Source organism: Coturnix japonica, chromosome 10 (assembly GCF_001577835.2).
Source record: "Coturnix japonica isolate 7356 chromosome 10, Coturnix japonica 2.1, whole genome shotgun sequence".
Taxonomy (NCBI): domain Eukaryota; kingdom Metazoa; phylum Chordata; class Aves; order Galliformes; family Phasianidae; genus Coturnix; species Coturnix japonica.
In genome coordinates, this window is record NC_029525.1 from 4,704,319 (window position 1) to 4,716,916 (window position 12,598).

Genomic DNA, 12,598 nt, shown 5'->3' on the forward strand with positions numbered 1-12,598 from the left:
CTTCCATCAGTCTAAGGCCAATTTATAACTACAAAAATACTAATGGGTAATGTTTCCATTTCAGCATGTTTCAGTTTGGGGTTTTTCCATTTGCAGTTATAACTAGGTTTATCCTGATAAAATATGCCTATGGTGTTGAGTTCCCTGGGTTTCATTAGGGAACCTGATTCTTGTTTACGGAGTCAAAAGAATGGTTACTGCCTTAAATATGTTTTCTCCTTTTAATCTTGTGGGAAGTCAGATAGTAACATCCACTTAATTTCCAAGTTTATTTCATTTAAAAAACAACAATAGCAACAACAAAAACACAACAATTTTGTTTTATGGTGTTACCAATGTGTAATAATTGTTGTCATGATCCCAGCAGGCTAAGACATGGATCCTGTTGAACAATGTACTGTTCAAACACAGTACAAGAGTTATTCTATTTAAGTGCAATCAAAGAGCCAAATGGATTCCTTAGACTGGATCAGTTAAAATATGGTTGTTACAATTGACAACCATGTCATAATTGCATTATTTTGCTGTTTTGTCAGTTTTAATTCTCCTGTTAAAATGCACGTATGCTGGGAATTACTTAGCTGCAATGAATCACTATAACAACAGTTTGTAATCTGACAATAGGCCCAAACCTCTGGGTTCTGGAAAAGCCTGGTTCATGCCAACTTCATTAAAGGTGGAATTCAGCCTACTGCTGAGGACTGGCATAATGCCAGTCTATGCTTAACTCTTCTCTAAGTCCTAAATCATGAAGTGCTTTTGTTTGTGAGCTCTGGTAAATCTGTCCTGGGGAATTCCACACTTGTAAGTTATGTAGGATTGGGCCAACACAGCTGCCAGTAGTTGCTAAGGGAAAAAGAAAGAAGTAATGTGTTCTGCAGCATAGCACAAAACACGGTACGTCTTGGTGAACTAAAGTTTCTTCTGATACTTCCTTCATTTCCTGTCAATTAATATTAGACTTCTTTACTTACAAATTTGCTCTAGAGACCCTGTCTAGTTGTAGAATATTGAAGACTTTGTTTCAGTGCACTTCTATTGTCCTGTTGCATGTGAGATTTCTCACTGGTGAGGAAAGGGATTTTGAGTAGATCAGCAAGTCGGAACTTATTCACTAGATATGTGTGCATATATGTGTGCAAACACAAGTTGATTGTATTTTCACTTTCATGCTTTATCTCTTCTTGACCAAGAGCTCTTTAACAATTGAGTGGACCAGCTTTGTAAGTTAAAGGGGCAGCGGTGGTGTGATGGTGGCCCAAGGAGGATCAGTTACTCCCATGCAGGGACCTCTTCTGGCACTTTTGCAGTGGTGACCGTGTAGAGGTTTGTGCAGTCTCCTTTTGGTGCCTCTTGCAATATGTTTTCAGTAGAACAGTATCTCTGATGTCAACACAGCATCTTGGTTAGTGTTGCCACAGGTTTATCTGTTAGACTTATTATCTGCAGAGACTGGGCTATATTTTTATTAGTAACAAACCACAGGCATGTGAGGAAACATTTATATATATTATTTCTGTCTTAATTTTCCCTTTTCTTCTTATCAGTCATATGCTGATGTTTTGATTAAAATTTCAAATAGAAATCCTATAATACATTTCAATTAATTAGAGACGAAGGGGAGAAGGTAGTGACTTAACTGAGATGGTAGAATGGGCAGCTCTTAGAGACATGCAGACACTTGATTCCCCAGATGCAGATGTTCAGAAGCCACTGACTGGGAAAGAAGTAGTTTGATGACACTGAGCAGGGAGCAAACACCCATTTTGAAGTGTGGTGCTCTGGTGACTGTGGTGCAAAGAGACTACCAGCAGGAGAGCAGTGGACTAGTTACATTTGCAATTAAGCAGAGTCACCAGATGATTATTCATGTGCTGAGAGGCACAGTGAGTATGCTGTTCCTTCTCACAGCTGCCCCAGTTCAGAGCTTCCAGTTGCTTGCAGTCTGAACACAGTATTTCTCTGCCAGCCAAAGGGAGGATGTCCCACTGCCGACAAGGCGTCTTTGTGATGATGTGCAGAATCTCTTTCTTCTGGAAGCTGTCTGCGCTGCTTTGCTCAGACAGAAAGTGAACTCATATAGTGTATGAGTCTTTAATTGTAACAGATTTCTGCTGTCTTTTATATATGCTTTATTTTTTCCTGAATGTACACAGTGTAGTTTAAAAACCTGCGTATAGAGCTCTTACTTTATGAAGCCACTTTCAGGTCAATTCAGTGGTGCAGCAGTAAATGTGCCAGTCATTGGTGTAGTCACAGTCTATATGGTCTGTTCAACAGATACAAGTTTTGCACATGGGAGTTTTTTCCAGCTTAGTGAGTAAACGTGCGGTCTTAGCTGACTGGAGAAAGATTAGTTTACATCTGAGGGCTTAATCTATGACATAGACTAATCTTGATGTGATCCTATTACTGCAAGGTCAGGTGGGATTTTACTAGTGTTTGATTGTCTAGGTTTGCTCATTTGACTCCTGCCTGGGTGGTTTGAAGGTTTTTTTTTTCCCCTTCTTAATCTGCTTCTCTGAGACTCTGTAGTCAGGAGAAGGAGAAAGAGTCCCAGCCATGAAAATGTAAGGAGTTTGACCATTAAAGGTAATATAAAGGGAAAGATAGAAGCTTCTACCTCGTTAAGTTATCCCTTTCTCAATGTAACATTAAAATGTGGGAAGTAGCAAAGAAATTCCACCATTGTCTGTCAGATTTCTGGATATTTCTATAATGTGATTTGGTCACGTTACTGTGATAAATGTTCCTAGTGGAAACAGATAATGTGAAAGTGAAGGAATTGGAAAGGTGGGAATTTGCTGCTGGACAGAGGGCTGGGTTGTGTTTTTACTGCAGCTAGCTTCCATTTGCTTCTTAGCATAAGACAGCATGGCAGGCTGGTGGCTGTTATGTTTAGGTCTTGCTGATAGTGATATGTAGCTGACTAGAAGCTTTTTGTTTCCAGTGATCAATGGCACCTCTCACCTTTGAGCATGAGTGGGATCTAATTTTGTAATGAGCAGGTAAGAGGGGTAAGGTGCCTGTAGGAGTGTGTGATATTGTCTGCTTTCAGGAAGTCAAGACAGAAGCTCAAGGGTTTTGTTCTGTTCTTCTATAGAGATTGTCAGTAAAAGCACAATCACGTTTATTATCTAGTGTTCGGTAGACAGATGAGAGTAATGGATTTTTCTTCTAATTGTCTTCCTAATGTCTCCCTTAATTTGATTCCACTACTTTCAGGCACATTTCTTTTTCTAACAAATTTATTTCAACAGAAAGCAAAGAACTGCAATCAGAGTATGTCCAGTGGGAAGCTAAAACTTGGTGTACCGTCACAGGCCTCAGTGAGCTAAGCAATGAGAATAAATGAGGATCAGCAATACAGCAAGAGGTGCTAAGCTCTGTCAGATGAGACCACCTAGGAGATGCTGATTCATTCCTCACTGATGTGTGAGGGATTGTGGAGCTATGCTACCTAACTATCGTCTGTGACAGGTGAATCTAGTGGTAAGGAGGCCTTTCAGTGATAGAGAATGAATGCAGGGGTGTGATCAATCCTACTATGTTTATATTCATCTTCCTTTGTTCTTAGCTCTGTTGATATATGAACTCTGAAATAGAATGTTTGATTTGTGTAGACTACTACAGGCTCTCATAAGTGAGCAGTCTGTTAATAGCCGGGGAAGTGATGTTCCCAGCCAACAACATTTTTTTTCTTTTTAGCCAGTTTCGCTGCTGTTGGCAAAGTATTTCTTATCAAATTTATCAACGTTCTAAAATTCATTAATATGAAGAACTCGTGGACTCATCAGTCCAGTTGAGAATGTTCTTATGAAAATGTACAGACTGTCTGCTCAAGTATTTTGCAAACAAAAAGCATACTTCCATCTGTCCATGGGCTCAGAGTGATTTTACAAATATCAGAATTAAGACTCTTTACGTAGGTTTAAATGTTTACTTCTTTTATTCCAATGAAGAAACTTGCATGTTGATTCCATACAAAAGCAGTCATGGCCAGGAAGAGAGAGACAGAATCAGGTATTTACATCTGTGTTTTATGTTTAATTCTGACTTGCACCTGATCTGTATTTCATATTCTTGTTCTTTTTATATCAAAATATATTGCTTGTCCCTCTAGGCCTTCTCTAATAACGTTTGCCATTATTTAGACCAAATTTTTGTTATGTGTATATTTAATTTTCTTATTTGAAAAGCAGTTTTCACAATCAGTGCCAACATGATTGCATGTGATACCAATGCATTATGGTTTAGGAAAAGTCATGAGCCAAATAAATTCCTTTTCTTACAGTGTTTGTTTTTGTTTTTTGTTTTTGTTTTTTTTGTTCATTTTTCAAACTAAGATGGATATTTCAGCAGATCTGTGACCTTTCTATGAAGCTAATATCATGTCAAAGGAATTAAATATTAGACTTTCTAACTCTTACACTTTCTAAAGGAGGAAAAACAAAATAGTATTAAAAAATATTGTGCTTCACCTTCGAGAAAATGTATTCTACAGAATATCCACCAGGTGGAGCTTATGATGCTTTAAAAAAGAAGTGTTCCTGGTGAGACAGAAGTTGTGAGTTAGTCATATGGAGTTAAGAATTACTCATCGTTGAATATACCAAATGGATGAAGTGTACCTCTAAATATTTATTTGGCATTTTGCAATGGAACTGATAGACTGGCATCTAGTGGAAGGCAGTACTTTCCTGATGTGGAACTGGGAACAATGAAATTACCGTCCAAGTTTCTTTCTCAACCTCAGGAGCCAATGTAGGAGTGCAGTAGATGGCTTTGTTTCATTGTTTAGCATGTTGCGAATGAGTAGATTTCCATCTCTCCTGCTGCTCAGTCCAGTCTTGTTTCCCAGGGCAAGGAGTGGACTTATGTTACCTGTTGTAGGTGTTGTCTTGAGATGGGGAGTTGAAGTAAACTACTTGCTTCCAGGCTTATGGGCTTATTCATTCAATCCTGAAATCAGTGGAGTTTTGTGGATCAATATCTAGAGATACAACTTCAAAACTTACTTATATTTAAATTCTTCTGTTTTATGGTTTACTTCTCCATTTCTCTCCTTCACTGTCTTTTAAGTCCCCTGTTATGAAGTGAGTAAGAGGGATTCTTTCAGTCTTTATATTGGTTGCTGGTAGACAATGTAACACTGAATATATCTAACTAGCTTTGTTTGAAACTGTGCTTACTGTGACATACTGGATAATTAAATGATGACAATTTTTTGCTCAGTTAAAATGCAAAAGAAAAATCTTAAGGTTACTGTCATGAAATGCAATGCTCATTGAAATCTGTATAAAAACTCCCTTTGGTTTTAAGACTGAGATCTGAAACTGACTGCTGTCTCTGTTTATTTAGCATATAACTTTTATAATGGAAGCCCAAAGGGAAATTTTTAACAATACCTGTGTTTAAATAAACTTCCAAAAATCAGCACTGGTATCTTGAGAAAAGTTGTGAGGAAAGGGATAAAGTGACGGCATCCTAGTAAGCCACAGATGTGTTTCTGTGAGAAGGATTATTTAGTACTATTTCCTTATCTGAACTGGATATCTGATGTCACATTTTAAACTTTGAAGAGCAGCTAGTGACAAAGTGACACTTTTAGAAACCTTGGTACTAGTTCAGTGGCTAGATGCACAAGCCAGTAGAACCAAGCAGCGTGTAGATGCTTTGTGTAGACAGAGATTGTTTTCACTCTCTTGGTACTGTTCTGTACCTTTTCATACACATGTCAAGGAAATAAATAAACATGGAAAAAGAATTTTAGATTTTTTTTTCCTCATCTTCTGCCCACAAAATTATTTGAGAACTTTGCAGTACATTTACAGTTAATCCCTAGTAACCTGGTATCTGAACTCAGCTCTAAAACTGAACCACTGCTGTCTTCAGCTTTTTTTTTCCCTGTAGAGCTTTGCTTATTCTGTTTTAGTGTCACTAAATTGTCTCTTCGCAGTTGTAGCTTAATTTGCATACAAAATCTTTTTTTAATTATCTGCACAGCCATATGTGTTTAAGAAAAACGAGAGTCAACAAACGCATTTTCCTTTTCCTAGCTGGAAGACCTAGCCATTACAGACTGCCAGGATGTGTCAAGTGATTCCTCGGAGCACTCCCAAGGTGATTATATATGTGCCACCATCTCTGTCATTTGGATTGGAAATTGAACACAATGCAGTAGGGATGGAACCCCTGTCTGGCTTTCAACTTTTTGAAAACAGAAATGAGATGTCACATATCAGTTATATGTTGTCTGAATTTTGTTGTGTAAGTTGTGATATTTAAATTCCTATTTATTTATTTATTTGCCTAGGTTACAACAACATTGTTTTGAAGATATGTAGTTTACAGAAAAAGACATCAGCTTTTCTTCACCCAGCAGATACCAGTCCCTGGCAACCTTCAGTGTATTTATTCTCATGGTAGGTGACTGCTGTTGAACCGTATTCTGTGCTTTATTTTAGGGATAGAAATCAAAGATTCAAGAGCAGTTGAAACGTGTAATGGCTAAGACCTGCAAATGAGATAAAACAGTTAGGAACATTAGTATAAAACTGGGCTGTGTGAACTCTTGAAGGAAACTCAAGACATGGTGCACACACTGTGGGTTTTGTTGTGCACAGGAAGTTCTATTAAAATCATCTATAACTTGATCTAAAAATTTCTACATGCAACTTATTTCAGTTGCACTTGTTCAGTTGCACTAAGAAAGATGCTTAGCTCTTTATTGCAAAATTATGAATCTTTATTTGCAAATAAGTGCACTTTGACTAGAAAACCATCACGTATCCAAGGAAAAATGTCATTGTTTCATGAATTGCTTAAGTATCTTGAAAATATGAAAATTCAGAACTTCTGTACTTTGTCTCATGTATTTAGGGGTGTATAACTTCGGAATTTTTTTGTTGGGTTGGTTTGGTTGCTAGTTGCCCTCCACCCCTGAGCTCTGCAAACATACTCTTTATATAGGTCTTGTTCGGGTTAACATTAAGATGAGAAATAATAGGCCTGCCTATAATGTGGAAAAGCAGGTTTTAATTCTGAATCTAATGTCATCAAAAAGAAAGGAAAAAAAGGGATATTGGAACTGAATGACAATAGTTGTAGTAGTAAAGATGTGTGATAACAACCAGTTATTCAAGGTGGGTGTTTTTTTTTTCATCTCCTAGTGTCTCTCATCATCCTCAATATCTTTCTGTCTAGGTTGATATTAAGTTATTGTATCCTGCTTTGGAGCATTAACACTGACTGTTCTGCATTTCTGTTGGACGGCGTTGTATTTATAGTCATTAGATTCTCTGTTTCTCTGTATCCCTCCCTTTCTTCCCTTCTTCTTTATTAGATATTTGAAAGTACTTGTAAGACAATTGCAGAAGCATTCAAAAGAACAAAAAAAAAGAAAAATGCAAAGCCTAATTATTTCATTTTTAGTAAACATGGGGTGGAAAACTAAAAAAATTAAAATTGGAGAAGCGTGTTTTTTCTAAAAGCAGTTGATTGTATGATGGGCTGTGCATTTGCAATGGGGTATTTTGCTTCTTTTGGCTAATAATGAGACCTAGCAATTAGTTCACAGCTTTCTGGTTTTGGTACATACAAATAATGCGCTATTTCTTTGATCTGTGTGATTTGCATCACAGTATGTAGATGTTGGGAATGGAGAAAGCTGAGAAATGTTTCAGTCTCAGGAAATAAGTAGGTCAATGCTGTTATTCAACCAACTGAGAAGCCTGTGTAACTGAACAGTAATAGTCTTTCAGATGTTAAAAAGATTGTTACTGTTTGAAGTGTGCGAGGCTCCAGAATAAGGTGTGTTAGTACCTAGCTTTGTTTTCCTGTTCATCTTTCAGAAGTGAATTTACTGTGACAAATTGTCTGATGTGGAAATCAAGTGAATCAGATGAATTTCTTGCTTCTTTCCTTTAACTTGATGATAGAATGTTCTTCACTTTTTGCTCCATCTCATTTCAAGTGGGTCATCCATCTTCTACTATGGAGAAACTGTAAGAAGTTTCCGCGCAGCTTTTTATACATACTGTAATGAGGAAGGAAAAAAAAAAAACACAACTGGAATAGTCTGGATTTTTGCAAGTTAAAAATAAGCAAAATAACTGAACTGGCTCTGAAGCCAGCCTACTCGTAGGAAGTGTATAAATGGCATTGATAGGATCAAATGTTCTTGGAGAGTAATTATGATATTTCCATTTATTTTCAGACCAGGAGAGTAGCAGGTTTATCCTGCTGGTAACTGAAAAACAGATGGGTTTGTGAAAGTCTTTAGTAACAGGTAGTTTGCAGCATCACAGTGATGTCAGACTATCCTAGGATACATGTCCTTATGCAGGAAAACTCCTGATGAAGTAGAAAATTGATTTGCTTGTTGGGACACTTGTCCAGATACTTTGGTCATAGACTTTGAAAGTGAAGTATCTTGCAAACTGTGAGATTTTTTGCACTTTAGTTGCTCTTTTGTGGGTATGCATGGTTTTGGTTTTTTCATAATCTATTTGTCAATTGATTTGGTTTTTTTTTTTCCAAAATACTGAAGGTGATCAGCAGACGTGTGCTTTCATGTCACAGGTTGTTTGGATACAGAACTAGTATTGAGTTTTAAGTTAAGTGCCTTTCACTTCCCTGCTGTGCCAGATTCTCATCCATTGCCAGGCACATCCTGTTGCAAGAGATTAGCACTCTTTCCTTCTCCAGTGCTAATTTAAACCAGATCATTACATAGATCTGATTTAGACCATGCAAACCGTTAAATCAGCTCAACTGATGAAGTGGAAAACTCCAAGGAGAGACAGGAACCTTCAGTAACAGTGTTTGTTTAAAGGGATTGCTAATGTGAAACCAGTCCTAAAACTACAAGCTGTTTTGGAAAATCAATTAAACTTGTGCTTCTAAATCATGAGAGCTGATGAAAATGCCAGCATGGTGCATGTTTCCATTCCTTTAGTATAGTGGGATACACCCCCACACTGTTAAATAAGCACAGCGGGTACAAGAACATCAGCAAAACTGAGTAGCCTGATTTTTCAGCTGGGGGTATTATTTAGCAGCTTCTGTTTCATTGACTGTTGATGGGCTTTCACCAGGTTCTTGGAAGGTCTCCTGCTGATGATGACTTGTGAAAATCCAGCGTGATCCTTAAAATAGAAGAGAGTACAGGGAACTTTGGAAAAAAAGTCCTAGAATCACTGATACAAGACAAAAAAGTCAATGAGTTTGTTATTCACATTGTACCCTGGAGAAGAGAACCATATTCTGAATTTCTGCATTCTGAGAGAAAATAGAAGAACACCAACTGGTTTAGTAAAAGGCTGAGAAGTGATTTTGACACCATTGATGTCTCCTTGTAGTAAAAATGGCCCTGTGGGTTTTTAACTTCCAGTATTTGGAGTCTTCTTAAAATGCTATGTGTGAAAATAAAGACAAAATAAGGAAAAGCTGAATAATGAAAGAAAATGGTTACAAAAATTGGCTCTAAATTCCTTTTCCCTATCTAATAGTTTTGGTTTTCTTCCGTTCTAACCCGGCTTTTCTTGGTTTTCTTCTGCTCTAACCCTGTTTTTCTTGGTTTTCTTTTGTTCTTGATATCTGTAGGTAGCTACCTGCTCCTGGTTATAGCAGGATTGTTTATAAGAGCTGGAAGCTTTCTGAATATGAATTTTCAATGGGAGTGTTGAAGAGGAACTTTTTACAGTCAAGCTGGTATAACCACTTAGAGGACTGAAATGAATTGCTCCAACTACTTCATATTTTGTTTTTCTATGTGAGAAAAACAAAAAGGAGCACAGTCCTCATGCTAAGCAATGGGATCACATTCTTGTACTTTAGAGCATAACAATGTTGCCTGTCCCAGGTCAGATCTTTTTACTATTTCTAAGCAAAATGTCTAAGGACTATTTCTATTAAAGAAAAATAATAATGAAAAAATAACCACCCCCTCCCCCAGAATCTCTCTTCTGTGTCCAGTGTTTGCTGGATAGCCACTGTATTTAAGCCAGCTGAAGTTCTGGACCTTAGAGAGAGTGGAATTCTCATGCAGCAAGATTCAGTTGCTGAGTAAGAAGCATTTAATCTTCATTCAGCATGTGCTCATTTTTGTCTTTAAGCAAAATACCATTTGTCATTTCCTGAGTAATGCAGCCCAATATCAGTTCAGGAATATGTTGGAATATGGTGCCAGTTTGTGAGGTAACAGCACAAATAGTGTCTAGGATTCAGCTTCATTCATTGCATCTGGGCATGCGTTGGGGGGGGGGGGGGGGGGGGGAAGAGGAATTTTGTAAAAGAGCTTTGAATATTTTTTTTATTCCTTGACAGCTTCTTATCCTTTGTAATGGATTTGTTTAAACTACATTACAAAACAAAAGGGTTCTCCCTACTATTACTTCAAGCATGAGTTAAACCTGAAAAACATTCAGGTAATATTTATAATTAGCAAATAAGGTGCTAGATCAGGAGAATGTACTATCAGCTCGTGAAACCTATTGCAGCTGATAGGACTCACTGCTGTGACAGCTACCACAACCTGAGAATATGCTCCAGTATGTAGTAATCAAAATTAAACTTCTGTGGATGAAAAAATGCAGGATTTTATAAAACAAGTTCTGGTGTAAATAGAATTTCTCAATGTTAACAGTGTAGAAGACTGTACAGTAATTACAGTGTTTTGCTGCTGATTGACCAGATATAATGGAGAAACTCCTTGGAGAGCAATTGTACATGGAATTTACAAGGCACTAATTCATGAAGTAGCTTGTCTGATCACTGCTTTCCTTAAGATGATTCTGTTTATATTCTTTTATCTCAATCTCCTTACTAGCGTTTCATATTGCATTTGCCAGCTTCTACTTAAGTCTTGTTAGGTGAAGCCAAGCTTTGTCTTAAAGCAGGGACATGTTCCAGCTGCTAACAAAAATCGTGTAAAAAATGCTTATTTTCCTTGTTTGTTTGTTTGTTTTCCTTGAGTTTAAATAATTATTCAAAAGGAAGACCTCTTTTATTATAGTTTAGTATCTGTGCCCTCTACTTTGTGTTCCACAGATCCAATCACCAAATCATGTGAATTAATGTAAGAAGTGATTCTCCTGTAGGGAACAGAACTTTCACTTCATTTCCCAACAAAACTGTAACCAGCTGCTTGTTTTTCCCAGCCTGGGACATCCAGTTTCAGTCTCTTGATTATGGCAGCCAGCACTGACCAGGAGGTCGAAATAAATGCATCCCAGTCCATCAACCTCTTTCAGTTCCATATTGTTCTGTTTTAGGTTTGAACACAGTTATCTTTGCCTCCTCTAACCAGCTGGAAGCAGTGTGCCTGGCACCTACTCCGTCTTTGCAATGGTACAAAGGGGTTGCAGCTGAAAACCCCAAGTGTATAAATAGCATGATTGTATAAATCCTTTGTATTATTGATATTTCCTTACAGGTAAAACCAGGCAAATTAGCATTCCCTGTCTATATTTCTGAAATGTCTCTCTTGATTCTCTGCTCTTGTCCATGTTCTTTAAACCAAACTCTCTCACAGGTTCCTTACTGTGATATAACAAGTATTTTGGAGGCAATTAGATAAATCCTGGTGATAATAATTCCACTGGTCTTTTAAAGCACTTTGTCTCATCCTCATTTCTTGTTTATTCTTTAATAACTGCCTCCTTTTGCTTTCACTCTGCTTATTTGGGCATAATAGTGTTAAATACATGAATGGAGGTATTCATAGGAGTCTGTAAATATAGTGCATGGCACATGTTGTTTGTTACAATCCATATGCTCTAATTGACTAAAATCTAACTTGTGATCTCACAGGTTGGTTTCTTTTAAAATCTTAGATCTACCATAGGCACACTCTCCATCAGCAGTTATCCTTTAGCATCGCATCAAGCTTGTAACCTATAGTCTGCTGAGGACCATCTGCTCTTTTCATGTGCCTTTCTACTGATACCAAAATAATTTCCATCTGACTGCCCTGTGCTTTGCACAAATAAAAACCTTTTGGGCTGCTGCTTCTAAAGTAGATTTACCTTCAATCACCATTTATTAAATCTCTGTCCATTAAAAACCATAGCTTGCAGAAGCTGCGTGCATTAAGCCTGATTATAGAGACGGTAGAGAGAAAAGGGAGGGGGACAACAGTACATTGCCTTGTTTTTCTACTTGTCTAGGTGGCTGGTAACACTTGTGACAGTGTGCGTCAGAACAGGAGTCTCATTTCTTGGCTTTGAATTTATTTTATGCATCCGTGACTCTTTTTATTTAAGATGTAACTTAATGATTGTTGGTCTCAGGAAAAAGACTGCTCAGACTGTATGACTAAAATCAGAGTTTTTTTTGGTGGTGGGATACTAGGTTCCTTATGGAGGGTAAGGGCCAGGGGACTATGAAGGGAAGAGGAGGAAAGTTCACAGGTTCCTTACGGAGGATGAGCAGCTCCTTCAAACGCACTTCATTTAAGGGCTCAGCATCTGGATCACAAAAGGTAAGCCTGCAATTAGCCAAACAGCACAGTGTGAGGGAAGCAGCTGGAGACACGCTGTTTGTTTGCCCTTTGTTTTTTTAAATATCTGGTACCACTTTATATGAGATGGATTCT

General features: G+C 37.6%; 1 protein-coding gene across 4 annotated transcripts in view; it reads left to right on the forward strand.

Moving 5' to 3' along the window:
* TRPM1 (transient receptor potential cation channel subfamily M member 1) overlaps positions 1-12,598 on the forward strand; it is a 92,038-nt gene that overhangs the window by 7,657 nt on the left and 71,783 nt on the right. For all 4 annotated transcript variants that reach the window (XM_032446871.1, XM_032446873.1, XM_032446874.1 and 1 more), the window contains exons 3-4: positions 6,060-6,123; positions 6,317-6,425. In XM_032446871.1, coding sequence (XP_032302762.1) covers positions 6,423-6,425 — 3 coding nt within the window. In that variant the 5' untranslated portion in view covers positions 6,060-6,123; positions 6,317-6,422. The remainder of the gene's footprint in view (positions 1-6,059; positions 6,124-6,316; positions 6,426-12,598) is intronic.